The sequence below is a fragment of the Pteronotus mesoamericanus genome, unplaced genomic scaffold (assembly GCF_021234165.1).
Source record: "Pteronotus mesoamericanus isolate MK-2021 breed Mesoamerican mustached bat unplaced genomic scaffold, CSHL_Meso_final contig_192, whole genome shotgun sequence".
NCBI lineage: Eukaryota > Metazoa > Chordata > Mammalia > Chiroptera > Mormoopidae > Pteronotus > Pteronotus mesoamericanus.
The window spans coordinates 2,110,113-2,137,942 of NW_026555082.1; the positions used below are offsets into that span (position 1 = coordinate 2,110,113).

The 27,830-nt window shown below is 46.1% G+C and overlaps 1 protein-coding gene across 1 annotated transcript in view; it reads left to right on the forward strand.

The window, feature by feature from the left end:
• The window catches only part of RCOR1 (REST corepressor 1), a 92,310-nt gene that overhangs the window by 46,147 nt on the left and 18,333 nt on the right, over positions 1-27,830 (forward strand). Inside the window, exons 3-5 of the mRNA XM_054567745.1 lie at positions 5,139-5,222; positions 26,117-26,169; positions 27,532-27,693. Of these exons, the coding sequence (XP_054423720.1) occupies positions 5,139-5,222; positions 26,117-26,169; positions 27,532-27,693 (299 nt within the window). The remainder of the gene's footprint in view (positions 1-5,138; positions 5,223-26,116; positions 26,170-27,531; positions 27,694-27,830) is intronic.

Sequence of the window (27,830 nt, forward strand, 5' to 3'; positions counted from 1 at the left end):
GGTTGGGCCGTCATCCCGAGCACCGAAAGGTGAGCGTATGCGGGTTTGATACCTGGTCCGGCCACACACCTAGGGCGTGGGTTCGATCGCCGCTCAGGATGCACACGGGAGGCCACCAGTTGGTTTCTCTCTCTCCCCCCACCCCCATTCATCTCTCTCTCTCTGTCTTCCTCTCTCTAAGCAATGAACATATCCTTGGGTGAGGATTAAAAAAAGAGAAAAAATAGTATTTCACTATCTTCGGCTTTTGTTGCTATTAGGAATTGTACTGTCAGTTTGTTATTTATTTGGAGGTTGATATTTTTCTCTCAGGCTTTTAAAATTTATATCAACCTTCACTCTACAGGTCTTTTAAAAAGAAGTGATTGACATAAAGCGCACGGGCTCTAAGTGTCCAGCAGGGTTTGACGGTTGTGTGGGCCTTGGGATGCCGTGGGTTTTATGCCGAAGACAATGGGGAAGCTGTGGAGGGCTCTTTTTTTCAAAGCAGACCTTTTTCTTTAGGGTCGTTTTAGACTTAGAAGTTCCAAAGACAGCGCAGAGAATCCCGTGTCCCCCACACCGTTTCCCTGCCACTAACGGTTCACATGAGTGCGGTGCGTTTGCTGCGGCTGGCGAACCAGTGCTGACTCAGTGTTGCCACTGAAGCCCTCATTCATTCCAGCTTCCTTAATTTTTACTTAATGTCCTTTTTTTGTTCCAGGGTCCTATCCAAGATACACATTACATTTAGTTGCCACATCTCATCTGGCAACTCTCGGCTCTGACAGTGTCTTAACACTTGGCTTGTTTGTGGCGACCTCGGCAGTTGTGAGGAGCACTGGTCTGGCTTTCTGTGGCAACGTCCCTCAGTTGGGACAAGGGTTTGTGGAGGGAGACCACAGAGGCGAAGCGCCGCCCCCACCACTGCCACCGCAGCCGTCACCGCAGGCGATCGTAGACTGTCCTTGTTGTCCCATAAGGGACCCTGTGCCTGTCCTGGCCGGGGCCCGGTCGGCGGGCATGTCATCCCGTACACCAGAAGGGGGCAGGTTTGGTCCCCAGTCTGGGCACATGACCTGGGTTCTGGTTTGACCCCTGGTTTCGGGTGAGTGCGGGAAGCAACCAATGGATGTTTCTCAGGTCAGTGTTTTTCTCTCTCTCTCAAATCAATACAAGTATCCTCGGGTGAGAATTTAAAAAAGAGAAAAGAAGCCCTGTACATATTAGCTGTCACTGCCCACTTCTCCAAAACACCACACACCCTCAGGCAGTCTGTGCGAACCAAGTTGCCTCTTCTGGATATTTCATATAAAAGGAACGGGGGGGGGGGGGAGGGAGGGTGTGTGTGTGTGTGTGTGTGTGTGTGTGTGTGTGTGTGTGTGTGTGTGTCTGTCTGTCTGTCTGTCTCTAGCTGCTTTCACTTAGCATAATGTTTTCAGTTCTTATCCATAACGAGCATGGATTAGTACGGCGTTTCTTTTTACGGCAGTATAATATTCCACCATATGGCTGTGCCATATATGCTATAAAGTCATTCATCAGTTGATGATCTTTATTCTTAAAAAAAAAATTTTTAATCCTCACCTGAGGACTTTTTTTTTTTATTGCCTGGAGAGAGAGAGAGGGAGAAAGAAAGAAACATCAGTGTGAGAGAGAAACATCAGTTGATTGACTTCTCGCATGCACCCCTACCAGAGATTGAACCTGCAACCTGGGTATGTACCCTGACTGGGAATTGAACCTGCCACCATTCAGTTTATGGGGCAATGCTCCAACCAGCAGAGCCACACCAGCCAGGGCTCTTTATTCTTTATTGTGCATGTTTTATACTTTAAATATATACCCTTAATAACATGTAGTTTCCTTTTTATATTTTTATTATTTACAGTATGGTATCATACATTTCCTTTAACTTTCTTTTTGTACTAAAAATTGTTGCTATCTGTAGATCTAATTCATTTTATTTTTTGTGTTTAGTTCCTTTGAATGCACATGCTGTGGGTTAGCAGTTTCTCTTGATGGACTTTTGAGGTTTTCCTGTATTTTAGTCCTGGTAAACAGTGCCGTGGTAGCCGTCCACATCAGGCAGTGTTTTCCGGAGAAAAGAACCAACGGAGGTGTATGTGTGTTTATTTAGATATTTAAAAGGAGTTGGTTTGCGCTTCAGCAGGCGCCCAGCAAGTGCGAAGTCCGCAGGGTGGTTCTGCAGGGGGAGTTGGGGCTTTGCAGCTTCTCCTGGGCAACGGCAAGCTTTACCCTTGAGGCCTTCAGGTGATTGGATGTGGTCCACCCGTATCATCCAGGTACTTTACTTCGTTTCCTCTGACTATAGACCACATTTGTTTCTTCCCCCCAGTTTTTGGTGGCTGTGAATACTGCAAAACTTTTCCTTAGTGGTTTCATCGTTTGTATTTATACCAGCACTCTCTGAGAGTTTTAGTTGCTCTTAGTATTTGTCAGTACTTGGTATTATCCATTTCTTTTCTTTTTTTCATTTATTTTAGATGTTCTAAGGTGCACTGTGTATTGGTCTCTCATGACTTTAGTTGGCATTTCCCTGCCGGCTGATGGTGTTGGGGGTCTTCTCACGTGCTTTTATGCCATCTCTGGAGCTTCTTTAGTGAAGTGGTTGTTTAAATCTTTGCTTGTTTGTTTTTTTTTTTTAAATTATTACTAAGGTTTCAAAGTTCTCTTTCTTTGAAACAAGTTCTTGGAAACAAGTTGATTGTCAGATATGTGACTTAGAAATATTTTCTCGGTCTGTAGTTTCTCTTAACGGTGTCTTTTGCATAGCAAAGGTTTAAAGTTTTGATTAAATTCAATTCACAAATTTTTTAACTTTTATAGATTATACTGTTAGTGTCCTGTTGAAAAAATCTTTTCCTAAACTCAAGTTCACAAAGATATTTTTCATGTTTTTTTCTTAAAAGTTTTATACTTGTAGAAACATTTTACTTTTATATCTGAGATTCAGTTTTAATTTTATAAGGTGTGAGATATAGATCGAGGTTCACTGTCTTTGCATGTGGAGATGTAATTGTTAAAATACCCTTCGTTGAGAAGAGTATTTTCTCTCCATTGAACTAATTTTGTGCATTTGTTACAAGTCAGTTGACCGTTTATATACACCGGTCTGTATCTGCACCTCTATGTGCCATGGATCTAGGTGTCTCTCCTTTTGCCAATACCACAGGGTTTTGAATACTGTGCCTTTATATATAGAAAGCCTTAAAATAGAGTGGTGTGAGTCTCCCAGTTTTGACCTGGCTATTCTGGCCCCATTTGATTCCCCCCCTTTATCTATCTTTCTGTCTACTTATATCGGTGTGGACTCAGATTTTTATTTTATTACTGTCATTTATTTTCTTGCACAAATTGTCCCAGGTCTGGTCAATAGGAGAAAGATCCTGTAATTCTTTGAACACTTTCTTACCTTCTGGCGTAAGAAGATACTTCGGGTCCTCTTACACATTCCTCTCCTAGCCCTGAGCGAGCCGTTTCTCCAAGGACACTTAGCTTCTTGTACTGGTGAATGGCACGTAGAAACCCAGACCTGGGGGCTAGATGTGTGCAGGCATTGATGGATTGTCACCGCATCAAAGCCTCTCAGCGGGCAGAGCTGGGAAACGAGTGCGCGTAGGTGCGGCACCGATGCATGTGCGCACATCTGTGTTTCTATTCCTGTGGAAAACCGTGTATCATAGTGTTACCAGCAGCTTCTCTCCAGCACCAGAGGGTTCTCTCTAGCCTCTCCCTGTCTGCATTTGCAACTCTTTCCCTCAGGATGGCTGTTCTGAGATTCGTTCGTGTTATATGCTTAAATAGTTCCTTCCGTTTTATTGCTGAGTTTCACTCCATTGAATGGCTATATACCACATTTTAGGAAGTTGCCAGAGTTTCCCCCTGAAGCGATAGTGCTGTTTTGCATTCCCACCAGCAGTGCCTGAGAGTTCCAGTTCCTCCTCGTTATTGCCGAACCTTGGCATTGTCAGTCTTTTTAATTTTATACTTTTATATAAGTATGTTGTGATATCTCAGTGTGGCTTTAATTTGCAATCCAAAGTTTTTCAATGCATTTTTTATTTTTTCAGTCACAGTTTCTCTGCAGCAGTGTGTCAGTTTCAGGTGTGCTGCGCCCTGGTCAGGTATTGATGGGGCCCGCCGGGTGGTCAGCCCGGCAGGTCTGCTGAGGTGACACCATGGCTACCTCAGTGCTGTTGACGGTGTTCCCCGCCTGGACTTCACATCCCTGTGGCTCTTTTTACAACTGGCAGTTGGGCTTCTTAAGCCCTCCCCTTTACCCCCAGGCCCCCAAAGCCCCTTCCATGTTGTGGTCCGCAAAATGGCCTCTGTATCTGAGTTTGTTTTTGTTTCATTTGTTTTTTTAACATTCCACATATAAACAAAATCCTATGGTATTTGTCTTGCTCATTTAACATAACACCCTCTAGGTCCATCCATGCTGTCGCAAATGGCAAGATTTCCTTCTTTCTTATGGCACTTGTAAACCTGATGGCCTACCGTTTTGTATCACAGATTTTTAAGAAATCGAATGTATTACAGAAGTTTCCTTTCAAATTAAATCTTTGTAATGGTTATTCTTTAACAAAGTTGTTGAAAAAAATCTTTGGATTCCTGCTGTCAAGTCACCAAAAAGTTGCTCTGTCAGAGAAGGGTAAAGGTATTTTAAGCACACATGAAGGTTCATATTTTGGAAGAATCTTCAAGCAGCTTGCCACATGCAGCTTCCCTTTTAGATGTCCCATGCCCGAAAGCAGAGTGTCATGGTGTGTAGCGCTTACACCCTAGGGCGCTGGCCATTCTGAGTCCAGTCCTGACTGCCTCCTTCAGGCTGAATGACCTAACAGTGTAACAGTATGAGAATAGTAACTGTACCTGCCACATACGTACCCGTATGTTACGTAAGTGATGGTAAAGTAGAAGACTTCGAAGTAGAAATGTTTCAGCAGACCTCGGAGCCTCCTCCACCCCCACCGTCACCCAGAGGGGCAGGTGGACAGCACTGGGGCAGATTTCAGTGAAGGGTGGGCGACGGCATTATGTTCTGATGCTAAAAGACCAGAGTGGTGGTGTTAATCATTGCCTCATATGTCTGCTACGTTCTAATGAGAATTTTCTTTTTTATTTCTACCAAGCCAAATTAGCAAGACGCAGTCAAGAACGAGACAATCTTGGCATGCTGGTCTGGTCACCTAATCAGAATCTATCAGAAGCAAAACGTAAGTTTTAGAGCACCTTTATTTTTCAATTTCTTACTTAATGCACAGTTCTAAATAAACTTTGTAGCTAAAGTCCCTACATATATTACAGTTCTCTTACATTTTTCATACAAATAATTGTAAGAGTTTGAAAGTGTGTATTTCTTTACTTTGGCCTGTCATGTTTGAAAGATTTCTAACCTGCGGTTTCACAATCTGCTTTTTTCAAAATGCCGTCCAAGCGAATACTGAAGTAACTAGGAGGAAAGGCATAGAGTGGAAGGAAGATTATATATAATGCAGCTGGGAATTTAGAGATTTGTAAAGATGGCAAGTTGAACAGATTTGTAATTTGACAGAGTACAGAAGTCAAATGGGTGTTACTGGAATGTGCATTATAATACAAGACTTTAGCCTAGCCAGAAGCAAAACTTTTTGGCTTTTTGTTTCATGTATTTAAAATCCTGCTAGGATGAATATTCTGAGCTAGCTTGGATTTATGTGTGTTGGCGGGTAGGGGGCAGTCCTAAAGCTGTTAGTAATATTAGTTGTATTTTTAGAGTTTGCTTTTTCACCTTTTTGCCCCTTATGCTCAAATAATTTTGTATTTATTACCGTAGTTTTTGCCATTTTCAGTTTTTATTTTCTTCATAACTTAGAAGAAAAACAAAATCCCCTTTTGAGAATTTTTTAGCGGGGCTCTGTGGATGGAATTGATGAGGATTTGTGAACTTGGAAATTCACATGCAGAGTTTTTTGGTATATGTACATTTTTCTGGAGACAGGACATTGGGTTTTCAGATGGGTCTTTGATCCTCCCCTTCCCCCGCTCCAAAAGTTAACGAGATCAATGCTCTAAAAAACGTGACAGGGCTTTATTTTAAAAAGTGACCAGTCGTAACTGTTCAGAAAACCACTGAATTGTGAGTAGAGGCTGGAACTTGTAGGCTTTGATCAGGATTTCCCACATAATGTTTTGCAGTATTAAAATAGGTGTTAACAGATTATGCCAAGTGAGCAGGAAGACGAAGTGTATTAAATACCCTCCACTTGTATACTCAGCACTGTGTTAGCATTTTAAGATGCAAAGAGCTCATATGGTAAAGAAACACGTTTAATTTTGTCCAAGAAGGATCCTTTTTTGGTACAGCACCCTCCATGGAACATGGGAAATTCAGCTACTCTTACAATGCTAAATTCAGCAATAATAACCTCAGCACAATCGGATTTTAGGGGTGCCTGGATTTTGCCTCCATCAGACTGGTGCTTGATGAGTTCGTAATGGGAAACAGAACAGCAGAAGGAAGTGTGTTGGCATTTCTGATGCCTTCGCTGTGCTGGGGAGGACCTTTAAAAGACTCCCTCTCCTTCTCTGAGCATGCGCAGTGAGCCACAGAAGCAACCTATTCCATTTGAAACGTGTTCTTTCTGACAGAGAGCTGAAAATCTGCCTGCCTGGAACGCTTTCTTCCCTGAACTCTGCTAACTAGGCCTGCCCGTCTGTGCCTTTGAGATGATCTCGTCCCACCTCCCGTGCTGCCCCCGGCCAAGCCAAGCCTGCCTGAGGGTTATTCGCTGGTTTGATGTGGGGTCTCTCTTGGTCTCGGTTGCTCCCCTGGTTATGTTGCCGTGGGTTGCAATACCCATTTCAAGCGATGGTGGCCAGAATGGAAATACTAAGAATAGTGAGCATTTGTTGAGCCTTTATGCCAAGCATTGTACTAAAATGCTTTCTGCACTCCTGTATTATTTAGTCTTCACAATAACCCAAGAGGAGGTTTTGTCCCTATTTTGCAGGTGGCATTCCACTAGTCAAAGAGGGCTGTGAAACCAGCAGTCAGGGAGTGATGGAGCCAGTGCAGGCTGGCTGACCCTTCCCCTGGGTGGCGTTCGGAACGCAGCTCTCAAGGGCTGAGCTCACCGAGTGTCAGTTTCCTCTACATTTGAGCCATGATCCTGTTATTACAGTTCAAGACTATATCAGTGCCTCCTGCTGCTGGATTACCTGTTGGCATCTTTGGAGTCAAAATTTAATTTTAGTATTGTCTTATTTTTGCTAACCCTAGAAGAAGAGAGCAGAATATGACAAGTTAATAGATTTTTAAACAATGGTATTGCCTAAATTTGCAGTTTTAATGAAAATCCTGCATGTAATGGTTAAAACTTTAAAAAACAATCTACAAGTATTATTTTTATATATTGTCAAAAGTTCAAAAGACAGAGAAAAGTATAAAGAAACAGTGCACACATTATTCCATTTTCCAGAGGTAACTGTTAAATATTTTGGGATGTTTTCCCAACCCCCCCCTTTTTGTGCATATTTGTGTAAGTAAGATGATGGTGTTTCTGTACATGGATATGTGTACAGTGAGTCCTCACTTGCCATCGACGATAGATTCATGGAAACTGCGACTTTAAGTGAAACAGCATAATTTAACGAAACCAGTGTTACCCGAGGCTAATTGATGTGAGCAAGAGTTAAGTTCCTGCAGCCAGTTTTCAGTATCAAAAATATCACCAAACTTTTCAGTGAAGACCCAAAACATTTCTGATATTAAACATTGAAATAAATGTGAGCTATACAGACCTCTGAGAAAGATGAATAAAAACAAGATAATGATTTTTTTAACCCGCTGATTCCTGCTCAGGGTGCAGGGCGGGATCACCCTGGACAGGACCCCCGCCCCCCGGCCGCCAGTCACGGGGCCACTCACCCTCGCACACACCGGGCAGTGTAGACACGCCACTCACCGCCGGCCTGGGGCTCTGGGATGTGGGAGGAAGCGGAGCTCCGGAGAGAGCCCGCCCAGGCGTGGGGCCGCGGCGCACGGCACGGCGCACGATCCGTGGGCAGGAGCCCCAACTCGGTCCCCAACTCATGGGAATTATTTGCTGCCCCGCCCACTCTCCCACATCCATCAACGTTGTAACAAAATAATATTATTTGAGGACCTGTTTTATATGTCTGTGTGTTGTCTTCCTGAACATTGACCTAAGCATTTCCCATGTTGATAAAACCTCATGTACACATTATAATAACGATGTAATAGTCTATCATATGAGTATAGCAGTGTATTTAACCATTCCTCTATTGAAATTTTAGATTGCTTCTCATTTGTTGGCTTTTGTAAAAGAAGACTATAGTGATAAACTGCACCGTAGAGTTTTTGTCCATTTTTTTGTTTTTTGTTTTTGTTGTTGTTGTTTCATTGTGTTTTCAGTATTTGCTTAGGTTATATCCCTAGGGATGGCATTGTGGACTGATGGGAACTTGTTTACCTGCGTAAGTGTGAGTGCGGTTCCTCTCAGTAGGTACCGGTTTGTGGCGCTTTGGGAATCACACTCCTTGAGTCTGATCATAAACCTGAAAATGGAATTATAGTGTTAATGTAAACAAGCGCACATAATTCGTTGTTCGACATCGGCCACTTCCCCAGTGTATAGGCAAAAAAGAAGTCTGTTCTACTTACCTTCCTTATTTTGAAAGAATGTGAACATGTTGGTTGTCTAATGTTGGTTTGGTTCTGACTCTACATAGAAGTAGATTTGGAGCATGTGTAGATTTTGAAATAATATCTCTGATTTATAAGGATATTTCTAGGTCTTTAGCCTTTCCTGTGCTTGTTTGTTTCTTCTCAAGCAGCTGTTTAGAGTTCTGCCTCTTAGGGTTAAAGTTGTTTTGTGCTTATAAAAGTAAATGCTGTTGTAATTTCAAACAGTACAGAATATGTAATGTAGACGATTAATGCCCTCTTATAGTCACTATTTACAATAGATTCTTTTTCTTATGTTTTTATACATAATATTTTTACTTATTTATTTTTAAAGATTTTATTATCTTTTCAGAGAGAAGGGAAGGGGGGGAGAAGAAGGAGAGAGACATTGATGTGTGAGAGAAACATCAATTGATTCCCTCTCGCACACCCCCAACTGGGAACCTGGCCTGCAACCCAGGCCTGTGTCCCGACCTGGGAATCGAGCCAGTGACCTTTCGGTTTGCAGGCCAGTGCTCATCCCCATCCAGGGCTTTTTAAAAAAAATTTTATAATACTTTATTTGAGCCAAACTAATGGCATATTCTGGGGAGCAAGTCCTCAAATGCTCTCCTGCAAGTTTGACGAATGTAATACGATACGCATCCATCACCATGGTCCACAGCGAACCCTTTGTGGTCTGCCTCTGCGACCCTGCCCTCCCCTAACCCTTGGTAGCCACTGACCTTTTCGCTGTCTGTATAATGTTGCCTTTTCCAGAATGTCATAGAGTGTGAATCATAGAGTATATATAGCCTTTTTCACATTGGCTTCTTTGACTTAGTAATAGTGTACATTTGAAGTTCTTTCATGTCTTTTTATACTTCATTCTCTTGTTAGTGCTGAATAGTATTCTACCATCTGGATCTACCACAGTTTGCTTATCTGTTCATTAACTGAAGATCATCTTGTTTGCTTCCAGGTTTTGGCAAATATGAATAAAGCTGCTATAAACATCTGTGTGCAGGTTTTGATGTGGACATAAGTTTTGTAGACATGTTTTCAACTCCTTTGGATAAATACCTAGGAGCAGGATTGCTGGATTGTGTTGTACGAGTGCATCAGTTCTGTAAGAAACTGCAGAACTGTCTTCTGAAGTGACTGTACCATTTTGCATTCCTACCAAAAACAAGAGTTTCTGTTGCTCTACATCTTCACTAGCACTTGTTGTTAATGTTTTGTATTTTGGCCACTCTAATAGGTGTGCAGCTTTTCTCTCCCCTCCCCTCTCCCCTCTCCTCCCCTCTCCCCTCTCCTCCCTCCCTCCCTCCCTCCCTCCATTTCTGCTTTCTTTTAAGAGAGAGGGGAAGGGAGGGAGAAAGAGAGGGAGAGAAACATTGATATGAGAGAGAAACATCAGTTGGTTGCCTCTCACACATCTCCAGCTGGGGACCTGGCCTGCAACCCAGGCCTGTGCTCTGACTGGGAATTGAACCAGCGACCTTCTGGTTCTTAGGCCGGTGGTTAATCCGCTAAGCCTCACCAGCCAGGGCCAGCATATCTTTTTTTAATAGTCACATAATATGGGTGTGTCATCATTTAAGCATTTCTAAACAGTGCTGCAGAAAACATCACTGAAGTGGGGTTGATAGGTCAAATGGAACATACATTTCAATTTTATAGGTTTTTTTCCATGTTTCATCTAAAGAGTTATATGAGTGTGTCTACTTTCCAAAATCTTAACGCTGGGTATATTAATATTTTCTTTTAAAATCTTTTAAAATTATTTTTAATTGTAAATGCAACATGATATTTACCATCTTACCCATTTTTAAGTGTACTGTTCATTGTTAATTAGGTACATCCACGTTGTGCAGCCAACTTTCAGAGCTCTGTTCATTTTGCAAAACCAACTCTGCTCCCGTAACAACTCAACATTCCCTTCCCCCTGCCCCCGCCCCCCGCAGCCACCACCCCCCTTTGTAACTCGGTGAGTTGGACGCTCTAGGGTCTCATGGAAAAGCGTTCATACAATTGTTGTTTTTCTGTGACTATTTCACTTAACATAATGCCCTCAGGGTTTAGTCACATTGTAACATGTCTCCATGTAATTGTCTCCTGCATTTTTATGAATATAATTCCATTGTAGGAATAGGCCACACTTTGTCATCTGTCCACGGACGTTGGCGTTGCTTCCACCTTTTGGCTGCTGTGATCAGTGCTGCTGTGGACACAGGTGTCCAGGTGCCTCTTCAAGGCCCCTGCGTTCAGTTCTTTGGGGTGACATCCAGGGGTGGAGGTGCCGGGTTTGGTAATTCCGTGTTTTATTGTTATGAGGGGCCTCCACGGCGCTGCTTCATAGCAGCTTCCACGGCGCTGCTTCATGGTACGTTGCTGCCAACACGGCACAAGGGTTCCAGGGTCCACGTTCTTGTCAGCGCCTATTTTCTGTTTCGTTTTGCTTTGTTTTTTGATAGTAGCCATCCTAGTGAACGTGAGGTGGTACCTCATTGTGTGGGCATATGCATTTTTTTGAACTTTACTGAAATGATGGAAAAGGATTTCCATTAATTATTATGGAGGTTGAGCATCTTTGGATTTTGACTTTTTATTAAATTCTTCTGTAAGTAGCAGCTAATCTAACTTTATTTTTGTTTTATTTAATCATTCAATCAATCCATTTATTTATTTACTTATTTGTTTACTAGAGAGGGGAAGGAAGGAAGAAAGAGAGGGAGAGAAACATCAATCCGTTGCCTCTCATAGGCGCCCCTACCGGGGACTGGACTCACACCCCAGACCTGTGCCCTGACTGAGAATTGAACTGGCAACCTTTTGCCTTGCAGGACAATGCCCAACAAACTGAGCCACACCAGTCACGGCTGTTTTATTTGTTTTTTAAAAACTATGTTTAGTTAAATTGATTAATCTTATTTGTAGCTTCTAGTGCACTGTCAAGTGTAAGAGACCCCCCCACCCCCCGGTATTACAGACGTACATACTGATGTTTCTTCTGGCCTCCCCTCCTTTCCCTCCCCTCCAGTCTGCATCGTTGCTCTACTGGGCGTATTGAATTCGTGTGCCCTTCACTTGTATTAAACTCCTCTGTACTTTGGTCCACTTTCGGACTCTGGATTTTGTTTCATTAATGTATCGGGTGCGTGCTGATTTAGCACCATTTTATTTTTCTCTGTGTTCCTGGCTCATGTATTTATTCTTCTAGATGAATCTTAGACTCATGGCATCTAGTTTTCTCCAAATGTATCTCGATTAGAGAGTTACACTGAATTTGAGTTTATTTAGTGAGAATTGGTTTGATTTATATTTTTATTGAGTAGCTTTGTGTGCCTTTTAATGTACCTGGAGTGAAGGATTCCGGAAACTTATATTCAAAGAGGGGAACAAACGAACATTTAAGGAAGTCATTTATCTGTATTTCCTCTAGTCCAGCTTTGCTCTTCAAATGTGAAAAACTGAGTTCAGTCTAGTGCTTAAGGTCCCACAGCTAGTTAGTAGCCACGTTTTGGCTAGATTTCTAGTCTACAGGCTGCATCGCTACATACCTCTGCCTTCACACCCTGCTTCATTAAGTAAACTGTAATTAATACTGATACTGCAGCGGTTGTTTTGTGCCGCGTATCTAAGATACAACCTTTGGCATATGCCTAGAAAGTGTGCCCTGTAGAGACATTTCATGTAGAGAAGATGTAAGTAATTTCAAATAGCACAGATGAGGGTAACAGGATGTAAATAGTATAACAAACGATTGTGGAAAATTACTTTAAACAATGCCGTGAGATTCCGGGGACAGCGGAGTGAATGAAGTTGGACAGGGAGAGAAACTGAGAAGCACTCACTAATTGGAGCAGAGGACAGTTGCCTCTTGCTTTGCGTGGGCACCAGGCACCTCCTTTGTCCGCACTGTTCTCCTGCTCCCCTCCCAGCCCAGCAGGAAGGGCTCTGTTGTCCTGGGTGGAGCCCAGGGGAGCGTGGGAAGCAGTTGGCGTGTGAGGGAAGCGTTGAGGCCTGCACGCGTGTGCTGGCTAGACAGGGGGCACGAGAGCGCTCTCGGGGGGAGCAGGCTGGTGCTGCCTTTGCGCAGGCCCGCAGCACAGGGCGGAGGTGCCGGGCCTGACCTCGGAGACCTGCCTGGCCCGGACAAGGGGTGCCCTTGGGGAGGCGGGAACCAGCGACACTGGAAAGGATATTCGAGGTGTCTTTGGCTAGCAGGAACAGTTCACGTTAGAAAGCCCTTGACAGCCTGGGGTGTAGAGCAGTGGGGCGCGGGGCTGCAGACCTACCTGAGCATGGCAAGCCAGGGGCGCTCCGCGGGGGGCCCCGCTGCCCTGGCCCGGCCCGCGCCGCTGCAGGGGCTGGGGCGGTCGGAGGCTGGGGCCGCAGCGGTGGGAGAGTCGAAACCGACTCAGGAGCAGCAGAGGCCACAAGGGTGTGGGGCGAGGTGGGGGCTTTCAGTTAAGCACGATGCCTTCTATCTGGGCTCCCCAGCACTGCACCGCCATCGAGTCTGTCCACGCGCGCACTGATGCCGCCTGCCAGGCGCCGTGTTTCGGCGCATTGGCCAGCTCCCCAGCCCCTGCTGCCCGCCCGGGAGCGGGTCCCCTCATCATCCTGCATGGTCTGCGCCCCACAAGTCCACTCTGCTCACCCCCGCCTGAGGGCCTGGTTCGGCCTCCTCTCCACAGGGACACCACTGAGCTGGGCGCAGTGTGGGCACTGGCCCTGCCTGTCCCCTCCAGGTGCCCACCCAGGGCCTGGGCTTTGTGGAGAGGAAGCTGAAGGTTAGCAAAGCAAGCAATCTGAAAAGTTTTATTTTTGTTTGTTTGTTTTTTACTAGATAGATAATCTTACCTTCTTTAAAATGTATGTAGAGTTAGGCCAGCTCTTATTCTCAGCCTGGTCCATTTTACTATTTTAAGAAAAACAAAAAAGTTTACTGAAGCAATTGTGGTCAAATCTAATATAAAACTGTGGCCTAGGAGAACTCTCAGAAGAGAATTTTTGAAGAGAGCATAGGTTAGGAAATGGAATAAAGAGAGGGTGATTTTCTTTTATTGTTTCCTTTCAAGGGAAGGTTTGAAAGCGGTGACTAGGGGCCGGAGGGGAGGCCAGGCTGCAGCCCGCCCGCGGCTGCAGATTTCCTAGGCCCCCTGTGGCCGCCATGGGCATAGGCGGGCGTACGCATGGTAGCACAGCTTTTGGCTGCTGGACGTTAGTGAAACAGGTGGTCTTGCTCATTTATTGTACCTTATGTATTTTATAGGTTATATGTAATTGGTGCTTTTGCAGTTATTTAAGTGATTGCTTCCTGTTTTTATTTTTTTTAAATGAGAAACTGGTACAATGGTAAGTGCTGGTCCCCTTTAAAATAAAGAGCGAACGCATTAGCTGTGCCAACGACCATCACACTGGATGATGTTTTAAAAAGTTGGCTGACTACTGAGTGTAAAGAAAAAGTAACACATATAACATGCTAGACATGGAGAATTCAAAACTGTGTCAAAAACCAAAGTCAACTTAGAGATTTTTAAATAAGTTTAGCTTTCTTGGAAGGAGAACCCTCCTTTGACCTGCAGCAGACACAGAAGTTGTTCCGTGTCAGCACATTTGACGTCAGTGCACATTTGCAGGGTTCTGTGGTGTTGTGGGGGTTTCATGGGCATGCAGTGAATGCCGGGAGTCTGTCCGAGGCATTCCATCGGCCTTTCAGCCCAGTATGAGTTAAAGCCAAAGGCCTGACCGTTGGCCCCAACCTCCGCCTCCCTGAACTCATCTTGAATGCGCTCCCTGGAGCCTGGTCTGTGCCTTGGCCTGGCTGCTCTGTTCCGCAGTGGCCACCGGGCTCCTTCCCCTAGTCCCCCTGTGTGTGTCACCGACAGAGAGGCCCTCTCCAGTGGTCAGCAGACACCACTGCTGACAGCCGGTGGTGCGGGAGCTCCGTTTGTGCCATTCCGTGTCGCTCCTCTGGGGGCATGTGGCAGCTGTTCCTTGAATGCTTGTCCAGTGCGGGCGAAGGTGGCAGGGCTGCGGACACTCGCGCACGGCTTTCGGGCTCTCTTGTTTCGCGCCCTGAGCAGTTTGGAATCCCTGGCGCTGTCTTCTTGCCACTCGCCTTGTGGTGGCTGTTCGTTTGCTCAGTAAACATTTGAGAGGCTGTGTAAGGGCCAGGCACGGGGGAACAACAAGAATGAGCAGTCCTAGGTCCCTGCCCAGAGTAGCTCTCGGTCTAATGGGACGCTGTCCGGGTGGATTCTGAGGTCACCTCCAGGGGAGAAGGCGGACCTAAAGTCCTCATGTGCTAGTTCTGTGACTGGAAGCCGTGCAGGGCTAAGGATAGGGCCAGCTAACATGAGCTTGGTTTTCTGTTTTTTTATGAATAAATGGCTATCATAGAGCTTGAAGCTTGTGATTAAAATGATGTTTTTTTGGCCTGTGAAAGTTATTTTTATTATTTTTGTTCTCTTTAAGTGCTCTAGAGTTAGCCAAAATATGCAAACCTTAGTTAATAGAAAAGACACAGCTAAATTTACACACTGTAGCAGAAGTCTTCCATTAAAATCAAGGGTTATTTTACCCTTTAATCATAACAGTGTGTCTTATCTTCATCTTTTAAACTTAAAAATTTTTATTTTGTTACCATAACTTATCCTTCTGTTCTCATGGACATTTGTTTGGTTTTGTACTATTACAGCTACCATTGTTGGGAACATCCTATTGACCTGTGTCTTGATACCCATCCAGAATGTAGAATACAGCTCTAAGAGATGAACGCTAAGTTCTTTTCCAAAGGGGTCAGGCTGGTTTGTACTGCTGCCAGTAAAATTCAGAACTGATGTGCTCCACGCGCTCTTCCGTAATTGAGACTGTCGGGCTTGTACATTTCAGACAGCTCTGCGAGTGTGACATTGTTTCTCATACCAAAGATGTTTGCTGCTTTTGTTGGGTATGATAATGGCCTGTGGTTCTATAAAAAATACGTTGACATTTTTAGAAAGATGCATATTGCCCTGCCCGGGTGGCTCAGTTGGTTGGAATGTCGTCCCATACACCAAAAGGCCAAGGGTTCGGTCCCTGGTCAGGGCTCAGACTCAGGTTGCAGGTTAAATCCCCAGTCGGGACATGTACTGGAGGCAACCAGTCCGTGTTTCTCTCTCACATCAGTGTTTTTCTGTGTTCCTTCTTGTCTCTGTAAAGTCACTAAACATATTTTTAAAAATTTTAAAAAGAAATGCCAAGTATTTAATACAAGTTAGTCTATGCTGAGTATTTGAGTACAAGGTTATTATATATGATTCTCTCAAATGGTTCAGAAAGGAAATTACATACACACATAAGCTTGTTTGTATTATTAAAAATAGCCTAAAATTCCTTCATCTCAGCATGCGTGTATAACCGCTGTTAACATTCTGTTTTTGTGTCTTTTTGCTAGGCTTGTGTGCACTCTGATTTTAAGCACGTATGGATCATACTGTATATACTAGTTATTCAACTTTTAATTTTCCTGATTAAAAGTTAAACTGAATTTTGATCCTGAATAATATTCTATCATGTAGCTTATTTAGCTATGTTCCTATTCTTGACCATTTGTATTTTTTTCATTTTTTTCCTATAGTAAGTAACACATGAGTAAGCAGGAATTCATAATGTCCTTTCCATTAGAAACCAAAGTCTTCCCTGATTCTGCAGATCAGGTTTCCCAGTTAAGTGCACCCATAGTTCTTTTTCTCTGGCACTTACAACAATTGAAATTAATTATTTGTGTAATTAGCCAGCCAGACGTTGAGTTCTATGAAAGCAGGAACTGTCTGTTTTAGTCGTGGCTGTATAAGCAACAGGGGGCATGCAGTAGGGCTGAAAGATTCATTGAGTCAGTGGAGAAAACCAAGTGTGAAGCATGTTAGTTTGTTGTAAAAAACGATGCTCTTCTGCGGCCCTTTTTAAAAGCTTCGGCGTCTCTGCTGGATGGAGGCCCCCCCACCCCCTACCAGACGGGAGCGTTGAACACAGCAGCGCTGGCAGTGGGGAGGGGCCGCCTCCGGACAGACACACCCCTGTGTTCTCGCCCAGCCGCCCACCAGGGTCGCAGAGCAAGTGGGCCCACAGAGGGGAAGTGACTAGTGTGAAGTTTGTGGTGGGCAGAATCCTGTCGCATCCCCGTGCACTTCCGGTAACTGAGCCTCTCTCGGCCACTCACATCTCTTTTAGGCCCCCGTTTCTTGAGCCTCGTGTGCTGGTGGATTGTGCCGGGGCAGGGCCATTGTCTGTGCAGGCGGAAGAGGGCGGGCGAAAGGACCAGTGCCCCGTGAGGCGGGGTTTGGGTCCTGGCGTTAAGGAGCTACTGGGACTTGAGGCTTTCAAATCCTCTGGTCACCCCTCCTGACGCCGCAGCAGCGCGCAGGCCTGAAGCCGGTTGGTTATTGATTTAACTTTGCCTTTATTGTTGACACAATTACAGGTGTCCCCATCCCCACCCCCCGCCTTTGCCCACCTCCAGCCAGCCCCTGTCCCCGACCTCCCCAGGCTTCACCACACTGTTGTCCGGTCTGCGGGTCACGCACACACGTTCCTTGGCTGAGCCCTTCCCCTCCTTTCATCCAGTCCCCTCACCCCTCCCTTCTGACAGCGGTGGTCAGTCTGTCGCACACGCCCATGCCTCTGGTTCTGTTTCGTTCGTCAGTTTATTTTGTTCATTAGATTCCCTCTGTAAGTGAGATCAAATGGTGTGTCTCTTTCTCTGATGGGCCTGTTTTGCTCAGCATCATCGCCAGGCCCGTCCCTGCTGTCGCCAAAGGTAAGAGTTCCTTCTTTTTCACAGCCACGTAGGGTTCCATTGTGTCTGTGACCACAGCTCTTTTTATCCACTCATCTGCTGATGGACACTTGGGCTGTTTCCAGATCTTGGCTGTTGCAAGTAATGCTGCAGTGAACAGAGAGGTACATGTATTCTTTCGAATTAATGAGGCCATACTACCCGGAACGCGCCCAATCTTGTCAAATTAGTGTTTGGGATTCTTAGGATATATTCCCAGAAGTGGGATCACTGGGTCAAAAGGCAGTTCCATTTTTAATTTTTGAGGAACTCCTCACTGGTTTCCACAGGGGCTGCCCCGTCTGCATTCCCACCCACACGAGTGTTCTCTTTCCTCCTCATCCTCGCCAGCACTTGTTTGTTGATCCATTGATGGTGGCCATTCTGACAGGTGTGAGGTGATACCTCATTGTAGTTTTAATTTGAATCTCTGAGGATTAATGACGTTGACCATTTTTTCATATGTTTATGAACTGTCTGTATGTCCTCTTTGGAGAAGTGTCTCCTCAGGTCCCTTGCCCATTTTTAAACTGAATTGCTGCCCTGGCTGGTGTGGCTCAGTGGATTGAGTGCTGGCCTGCACAACAAAAGGCCGCTGGTTCGATTCCCAGACAGGGCACATGGCTGGGCTGCTGGTATTTCTTGCATATTGATGTTTCTTTCTCTCTCTCTCTCTCCCCCCCTCCCTTTCCCTCTCTCTAAAAATAAATAAATAAAATCTTTTAAAAAAACTGGATTGCTTATTTTCCTGATTTAGAGTTGTAGAAGTTCTTTATGTTTTAGAAATTAACCCTTTATCAAGTGTATCATTGGCAAATATGTTCTCCCATACAGTGAGTTCCCTTTTCATTTTGTTGATGGTTTCTTTTGTTATGTAAAAGCTTTTTTGTTTGATATAGCCCCACCTGTTTATTTTTTCCTTTGTTTCCCTTGCCCTAGGAGATACACTGGCAAAAATATTGCTGAGAGATGTCTGAGATTTTACTGCCTATGTTTTCTTCTAGGATTTAAAAAGAAAAATAAACAAAGAAATTGGTAATTTTAAAAAGACCGTCCTTAGTCACTGAAAGGAAATTTTTTTGCCTGATTGAAATTCACAGCTCACATGTTCACAGACCTCAAAGTACATTTCTTCTTGTTGCTGTGGTTTTGATATTGTCATAATCTTTTCAATATGAAAACCTTTAAAAATGTTGTGCTTGTCGACATGATTTTTATCACTTTAAAAAGGGAAAGTTATCAAACCCATGCTCTTTACACATTAATATTCTGCTCTCATTCATTGATTCTCAAAACTGGCCTATCATAACCCCCTGGAAGCATTATAAAAGCAAACCAAAAACTTCCAAAGTGCAGTCGATTCTTTCCCTGATATAAGTGTGTTTATTTTCCACTTGGCTGTGTCCTTCGGTGTGCGCTTTTCTGTGCACATCGTCCTTTATGAGAACCTTACACACACCAAGTGTATGTCCACATCCATGTGCACTTACACATAGCCAGCGCGCACACACACGTATGTGTGCCCGTGCACACACCTGTGCGCACGCGCACACATCAGGGCAGAGACCAGGGTCTGGGCTCTGGAGGTGGCTGAGGCGATGGCCCGTCTGCCAGGGCCCTCGGCCGTTCTCTGGCTAAACCAGTACTGTGGTTCCAAACAGCCCGCTTTCCTCTAGCTGAACATCACACATGTTTATGAAGGAATAAATTTATTTTTTTAGATATCATTTTATTTATTTCCGATAGAGGGGAAGGGAGGGAGAGAGGAAGAGAAACATCAGTGTGTGGTTGCCTCTCGCACGCCCCCTACTGGGGACCCGGCCTGCAACCCAGGCCTGTGCCCTGACGAGGAAATGAACCAGCATCCCTGTGGTCTTCAGGCAGGCACTCAGTCCACTGAGCCACACCAGCAGGGGCTGAGGAAATTAATTTTGATAATACTTTACACATATATGTTTCAGTTCCTCTGCCACATTGGAAAGGATTGGAGCAGGATACCTGATCTTCCTCTTGTTTTACAGGTGAGGAGATGGCTTCAGCCTGCTGGCTCCTGCTGGAAACCAAGGGTTGTCGCAGGGCCCAGGCGCTCTCTGCAGGGTGTGCTGTGAGGATCGGGCCGTATCAACGGCGCCAGGCTTCTCTCTCCCTCCTGCCATCACGGAGAGGTGGCCTTTAGTTAAGGGAGATGCAGACCTTGTTCTGAGCAGCATGGTTTCCTTCTGAGCTCATATTGTTCAAAACAAAACATATCTGAGAGCAAACGAAGTTATTCTGAGTGCGCAGCTGCCTGCTTAGGGACCGAGATACCGAGTAAGGTGACCTGCTGTGAGAGATCCAGGGGGATCGTGTGTCACTCGCGACTTTATTCTTTAAAGTGGGCTTTGGGCATTGCTGGCAAGACAGGTAGTTAACTGTTTTCATTAGTCACAAGTAGATGTCATTCTAGTGACAATCGGTGTTTAAAATATGGGAAGTTCTCATCTGCCTTTCTGGAGGATATGCAAATGTAGGTGTTCCAGAAAAAAGGAATGCTCCAATCCTTTTTTTTAATTTGAAGTTTTTTCATTATTGGTTTTAGAGAGAGGAAGGGAAGGAAAGGAAAGAGAGGAAAAAACATGGATTTGTTGTTCCACATATTTATGCATTCATTGATTGAGTCGTATATGTGCCCAGACCAGCGATCAAACCTGTAACCTTGGTGCATCGGGATGATGCTTTAATCAACTGAGATACTGGGCCAGGACTTACTGGAAAAACTTTTAAATGCAGAGCACAAAAATGTTTACAGTTAACATTTAAAAGCTTTAAAGCCCTTGCTGGTGTGGCTCTGTTGGTTGAAGCATCTCCCGTAAACCGAAAGGTTGCAGGTTCGGTCTGTGGTCAGGGTACATACCTAGTTTGAGGGTTCAGTCCCTGGTCAGGGCATGTATGGGAGGCATCCAGTTAATGTTTCTCTCTCCCTTCCCCTTTCTCTCTTTAAAAGCAATGAAAAAATGCCCTTGCTTGAGGATAAAAAACAAAAGATTTAAAAATTACACAGCCATAGCCCGTGTAGCTCATGAGGTTGGTTGGAGCGTCGTCCTGTAAAATGAAGGGTCACAGGTTTGATCCCTAGCTAGGGTACATACCTAGGGTTCAGTCCCCATCGGGGTGGATGTGAGAGGCAACCGATCAGTGTTTCTCTCTTCCTCTCTTTCCCTCCCTTCCCCTCTCTCTAAAATCAGTTAGCAGCCCTGGCTGGTGCGGCTCAGTGGATTGAGTGCTGGCCTGCGAACCAAAGGGTCGCTGGTTCAGTTCCTGGCTAGGGCACATGCCAGGGTTTTGGGCCAGGCAACCACATATTGATGTTTTCTCTGCTTCTCTCTCCATCCCTTCCCCTCTCTCTAAAAATGAATAAATCTGTAAAAAATAAAATCAGTAAACATGTCCTTGGGCGAGGATTAAAAAAAATTGCTCATGCAGTGTTCTCCATGGAGGACACTTCTAAGATCGTAATAGGCCACTCAACATTGACTAGGAAGCTGGCACAAAGGCAGGGTAGAACCTGCCCGAAGCCACACGCGCTGGTACTGGACGGAGGGTGGCCGAGAGGTGCAGAGTGGGCAGGGGCAGGTGCCGGAGCTGCGCTGGTGTGTGAGCTTGGCAAGGTGCTCATGTTGTTCATTTTCACTTGAGCCAGCTGTCTGTAAGACAGGGCTGGATTGTGTAGTGTTTACTGGGTGCTGGAGGAGGGGGAGAGCTTTTAATGTAGAGTGGAGTTTTAACAAAACTCCATTAAGAAATAGTATTTTCATAAAGAAAGTATACTGTATTCCCAAGTAGGAAGGACCAGCTCACTATACTATGCTCCAGAGGTCTCTGTGGCTCATCTTCCTTGTGCCCTCGTTCCCCTTGTGAAGATACTCGGGGTCCTTGAAATGTTAACTGTAGTAAGCATTGTGCCCACCAGGTGGCATAACTGTTTTATTTAAATGATTTAACCGCCTTTTGATTCTGTGTTCCAGTGATAACTCATTTCTTATTTTAATAAGATGCCATGATATTTGTTATATTTTTGAAGAAATTTGGGCATACTCAGTTTGAGTTATGAGAGAAATTGGCTCCATGTTTATTTGCGGTACCTAATGCTACTGCAAATGTTACGATAATAAACATTTTAAAAAGCTGTGTTACAGCTCTAGCTTTATCCTCATCCCCGCTTATGGTATCAGCCTCTTGCTCTGCATGGAGCTGCAAGGTCGCAAGGTGTTTGACTGCAGTGTCTTGGGCAAGGGCCGGGTGAGTCAAGGTTGCTGCGGCAGCTTTCGTCCGCATTCTTCCTTGTTTGCAGTTGAACTTGAGACTCTTAGGATTGATACAAGGACATAGAGTTCATTGGGTTAAAACATGAGGAGCCTAGCTCAAGGCAGCTGTTACCCTCTTACCTTCAGTTTCCACCACTCCTTCGTCCTCCACAGTTGTGTATTCTTAACTGCGTTCAAGCTAGATGGACTCTGTCGATTAGCTTTGCTCAGTTCTCTGTACTGAGGACACTGTTCTTATCCGAAGGGGCCTTCTCCCTCGGCCTCCTTTAATCAAGAGAGAGGAGATCGTGTAGACAGAGGTTCAACACCGCGGATCCCGGCGCCAGGCCCTCTGAGTCCATTCAAGTCCTACTTCTGTGTGGTCCTGGCCCAACCACCTAATTTCTCTGAGTCCCAGTTACTTCATTTGTGCATGAGAGTGATAACAGATTTATTGGAGAGGATTTAAAAAGATAATCCTTGTGAAGAGCTTAGAACGGGCTGGCACATAGAACTCTCAGGTGTTAGCTGCTGTTATTACTTAATTAGTACAACTGCTGAATCTTTAGGAAGCTTTTCTCAATTCAACATTGTCATTATTATCATTGTTTACTGGTTATTTTGCATTCCCTTGCTCTCCTACATCTGTACTGTGATTTTATGTATTTATGTTCTCTTCTGTTACCTATATTTTGTTTCAAGCCACCAAAGGAAACCAGTCCACCTTCCTTTTGTATTTGGGTCTGTTACTTGCTACTTGGTACAGCGTTCTGTGTATTATAGTAAGGGTAGCTCACCAAACGCTTGATTATGCTTTTAGGAATTTTGTGAATTTTCTTCCTCTGATTTTATTTTTCAGTTACAGTTTACATTCTGTATTATTTTGTATTCGTGCCAGGGGTACAGCACAGTGGTTGGCCAGTCATACACTTTACGAAGTGTCTCCTGGTGTTTCCGGTACCCACTGGCGCCACGCCGTGTCATTACGATGTTACTGCCTGTATTGTAATTTCCTGGATGTGTCTCACACGTGCTCTCCCTGTACGTGGGGCTGCGCTGAAAGCACACTCCCTGACCTGTGCTTTCCGTGTTAAGTTCTCATCAGAAAAGCGTATGATGTGTATGGTCTTTGTATTTTTAAAGAACCAGGATGCTGTGTATCTTAGTCCATCGTAACTTAAGGTTGAGAGTTTTCCTTGGTGGTTTCCTAGGAATTTTCAAGCTTTAAAAAATGCAGCATTATGCAATGGTAGCTTGCTTCTGAAGTAGACTGCACTACCTCTGAGTCCCCTGCTCCTGATGAAGAGTGTAAGGTGTCAGCGAAGCTGCACAGGGCCGGTCTGGCCCTTGCACCCCGACGGCTCCCAGGCACTATCACTGTGCACTGGGGCAGGGCAGCTGGGCACAAAGGGCCAGGCCCGTGGAAGTGGCCTGGCGTTTCCTTAAGCCACGTGGACTTTGCTCATCACACCGGTCACATCTTCCCAGTGACTCTGCCGGCAGTGGCCCCTCGCCCCCGCTGGGAGGGCCACTGGTCGACCTTTAATCCTTCAGAGGCAAAATCAAGACTGTTGCCAGAGACAGGAAGGTGCTGGTCAAGCCCTGAAGGAGCCCTGTGTTCTTCGTCTCAGACTGGTTTGTTTCCGGTAGCCTGTCTTTCTCTTGCTGCCTGTTTCATCTCTCATCCATCACGCTGAGCATCTCGTCAGCCTTTGTTTTTATGAGGGCAGTTGGGAGTGGATTTTATTTTCTTAGGTTGAAAGCTTAGTTTTGCTTGAGGAAACCACATGAGCGGTTTTGAAGAATTCTCACTTTGCCCTCCCTCCTGTCTTTCCAGCAGCCACAGGCATCCTTGGTGAAGGAGCTGGGGATCTGGTCGCGGGCACAGGGGCGCCTAGGAACAGCGAGGCGCGGCCTGTCCCCATGACCGCAGGGAAGGGGCGCTCAGGGCGGCGCAGGGCGGGCGAGGCCTGTGCGCAGCCTCCCGCACAGCCTCGTCTTCGGTCTGAATGTGCTCGGACCCTGGGCGCTGCCTGAGGAGGCAGAGGGGCGTCCGCTGGGCGTCGCCTTCACACCAAGCGGGGGCCGCGCCTGCGGAGCCCGGGGGAGCCCGGGAAGACGGCTGCCGGGGAAGGCCGCGGACCTGCCAATGGGAGCAGGGTCTCCAGGACGGCGCTTCCGCAGTGCCGCCACGGCCTCCGCCGTCAGGGGCCAGAGCCGGGGTCTGCCCTGGGTCTGTCCGACCGCAGCCCTAGCCTGTGCCGCCCTTGAACTTGCTGGAAACGAACCTAAACTATTGCCATTGTGCCTATCCCAGCATCCCGGTGTTCGGTCAGCAGATGCTTCGCTAATCTTCGCGGGACACTGGGGACAGTGAAGAGGATGACAGTTGTGTTTCTGCTGGTGCTTATCAGATGCTCGCTCTTTCACAAGGTGCCAGCCGCCCGCGGTGCACTCGCTCCGTCGCCCTCTGGGGTCCTGGTCGGCGTTCCCGGGGGCTTCGCCTGAGCAGTGGGCTGGAGTCCCCCTTCCTTCACTTCCGGCTGGGGTCCCCGGGCGGTCCCCGGGAACGTCGACCAGCTGTGCGGTCTTGTGCGCCGGCTTCGCGCCTCGCCGTGTGCGGCCTGGCAGGCGTCGCTCCCCGCCGCGGCGGCCTTCAGAACCGGCGTTTTGGTCTGTTTTACTGTTCCTACCAGCAGCCCATTTTTATGTTCATAAACAAAAGAGTAGATGAAAATAGAGTACATTCAAAGAATGCTTTTGTTTCCCTGAATTTTCCAGCTAAAATTTTAACTAAATATGGTTGACAGCAGCGGGGACGGGCTTGATGAACGAACAGGGTAACAGAGGGCACGCGCCCCCCGCCCCCCAGGTAGGAGCTGTGCCTGGAGGTCCGAACGCCGCGGAGCTGAGCGTGCGCGGCAGGAGCTGAGGTTCGCGTGCGCCGCGCTCGCCAGGTCGGCGCTCGGAGAAGCGGCGCCTAGAGCAGACCCTCCGGCGCTGACCCCCGCTCTCTGTCTGTTGTTTCTTGCTTGCCCTTCCGTATTGGCGACGCGGCTGGTCTCGTCGCCTCATTTTCATCATAGCCTCGTCCACCCCTGCGTCCAGGCTGCCGCTGGCACCGGGGGCTGTCCCGGTAAACGCCACGCCCCCTCCTCCGCGGAGCTCTGGCCAGATGCGCAGCCTCCCCTCACACAGACTTTTTCAGAACCTTAGCACATGTGTCTTTTATTTGGCGTAATCCACCCTCTTTGAAGTCATAAGCAAAGGACACACTCTGGAGTAATTTTCCCCCTCACTTTTAAAATCCTTTCGTTTTAAGGTCATTTAGTGTGTCCTCCACTGACTCTCAAGTACACTGGAATTTTGCTACGTTTTCAGCATCGTAAGCAGTCAGTCTGTAAGTACTTGTATGTTAAAAAAAGAAGAGAGAAAATGAATGCCTTCATGTTGCAATAGTTACTGTTTAAGTGGACTTTTTCCTCTGTCAGTGGAAAAATTTTCCCCAGCATTACAATACATGCTAATAAGAGTCTGAATTATTTTTCATAAGCGACTTCTCTTTTCTGAATGGGTTCTCTGTCACGCCGCCGTCGGGAGCCATGGCTGTGGCACAGTCGAGTGGCACGCCGAGCCCCGGGTGCTGAGCCTGCTGCCTGCGGGGCTGGGCGGCGGAGCGCCCGGCGCCTGCTCTCAGCCCCGAGTTGTCCTCTCCCCGGGGAGAGATGGCCGAGGGGGGGGCTGGTTTACTCTTGTTGCGCACAATTCTGTGTTGCTGGTTGTCTCTGAGCTCATGTTATTTTTGTCATTCTTATAGAAAAGTCATACATGAATATAAAGAAGTACTAAAGATTAGTAGCCTCTTACTTTTCTCGGTTCTTATTTGGGGGCAGCAGCTTCTGGGGACTGAGTTGGTTTCCCTTGCTGCTTCCTGAGCCCTTGAAAGCAAGTACCAGACGTCGGTTCACATCATCTGTCTCTTAGGCTTTTAAATAAAGCAGTTAAGTTCCCTGTTCTTCAGCCTTGGCTAAGACTAAAAACAAACCCCAATTTAATATTTTGTTTCTAAATATTTTTCAGCGCATCAAGAAAATACTTGTTTATCATAGAAAACAAGTAGTACCAAGTTTTTTTTTAAAAATTACAATCTTGCCATCCCGTGACAAGCGCCGAGGACACTTGCGCGCGCCGTCAGCTGTGGGGTGTGTGGGATCTGCACGGGTAGGACTCCCAGCGGGACTGTACCCGCGGGTCAGCGCTGGTTCGGCTGCTCCCGCGCTCAGAGGCCGCTCTGCTCTGGGTGCGCTCACCAGCCCCTGTCTTGTTTTTCAGTGGACGAATACATCGCCATCGCTAAAGAGAAGCATGGGTACAACATGGAGCAGGTAATGGCATGGTTTTCTTTTGTTGTTAAAGGTGGGTTTTTAGGGCTGACCTGTTGACCTTTTTTGCTGTGTGTGGGGATTAGCAGTGTTTCCCCATCAGCAGCCTCGGGAGCTGCCAACGGGTCAGGCAGGGCTATGGCCCCTTTCCACCACCCCAGGCGAGCAGGAGAGGACCCTCTGCAGGCAGGCGCCTCGTCTCCAGTCTCTATGAGGCCTTGGGCGGAGCGCCCCGGGGCACGGGGTGGGGGGAGCCCTGGATCTGTCGGCCTGTGGTTTTTTCCTGAAGGGTTCTGTCCCCCTCAGGCCTGTAGTATTTTAACATTAATTGTTTGGGTCACTTTCAGAGTGTAAAAACTGGCTAAGGCTTTCTTTTGACAATTGTTTGGAGCTTATTAATAGAAAGTACACGAGATTTATTTTTCTCCAAAAGTGTGATGGTTATCTTATCTCTACCTCATTTCTAACTACTATTTAAAAATAAGCACAGTAAGTTGGAGTCCTGCTTTCCTTGGCATTGATCTAAACTTTACAGCCTATAAGGCACTAACATTTTTTCACTTATCCTGGCAGTTTCAATTACTGAGGGTGCAAGTAATCAGGATTATATAGAATTAGACTATCTTTTCAGCCTTAGCCTTATTTTTAATTATTTTACCATGGTAGAACTGTTTAAAAAGCCAACTACAATAAGATAGTCCGTAGTTCCAGAGTCTCTCAAAGCAAGAAATGTATGCTTCTCCTTTTCCAACCTTGCTCATGAACTTCACCAAGTTGCCCAGAAAAATGATCAGTTTTTTTATTCTATTTAGAAAGTATATATATTATTGGATGATTGATTGTTAAATATACTCCTGTGAATTTTTTAAAATTTTGACTTTCAAAAATATGATTGTTTTCACTATAGAGTTGTAATTTAGGACTTTTCTCAGGAAAGTATTCCTGAGTTATCTCTTGTTTCTAGTTTGTTCCTTATTCATTTGTTTTTCTCTTTGAGCTGAAAAAAGCTTTGAATATTTGTGTTTTGTGAGCAAAAGAATGACAAAGCCCTTGCATTGTTGTGCACTGTGCCCCCCCCCCCCCCCCCCTCACCTGCAGGGGCATCAGCGTGTGCCCCGCCAGCGCACGGGTTCTAGAGCCGCTCCCGGCGCTGCCACACGAGCAAGCCGCGCGCAGCCCCGGGCCCTGCTCGCCTAGGGCTGTGGGATGAGGTGTCAGCGCCGGGAGGCCATCTCTCTGGGGCCGCCGCTTAGCAATGCGCCCAGGTGGGGAGACAGACGCGCGCCCTCCTTTTGCCCGCCTCATTCCATTTCAATGTTGCGTTCACATCTTCGGTCTAAAATTTCACTGATACTATTTTTCTAGGCTCTTGGGATGCTCTTTTGGCATAAGCATAATATTGAAAAATCATTGGCTGATTTGCCCAACTTTACCCCCTTCCCAGATGAGTGGACTGTGGAGGATAAAGTCTTGTTTGAGCAAGCCTTTAGTTTTCATGGGAAGACTTTTCATAGAATCCAACAGATGGTAAGTAGATGAGACCATTGACTTTTCCCCCAGCCCCTTTCCTCTGCCGCATACCTGAGGGATAGGGGTGCTCCCCACCCCGGACATGGGCATTCCCATGTTCAGTACGGCTCCCTCTAGAAAAAGCCACTCTTGGC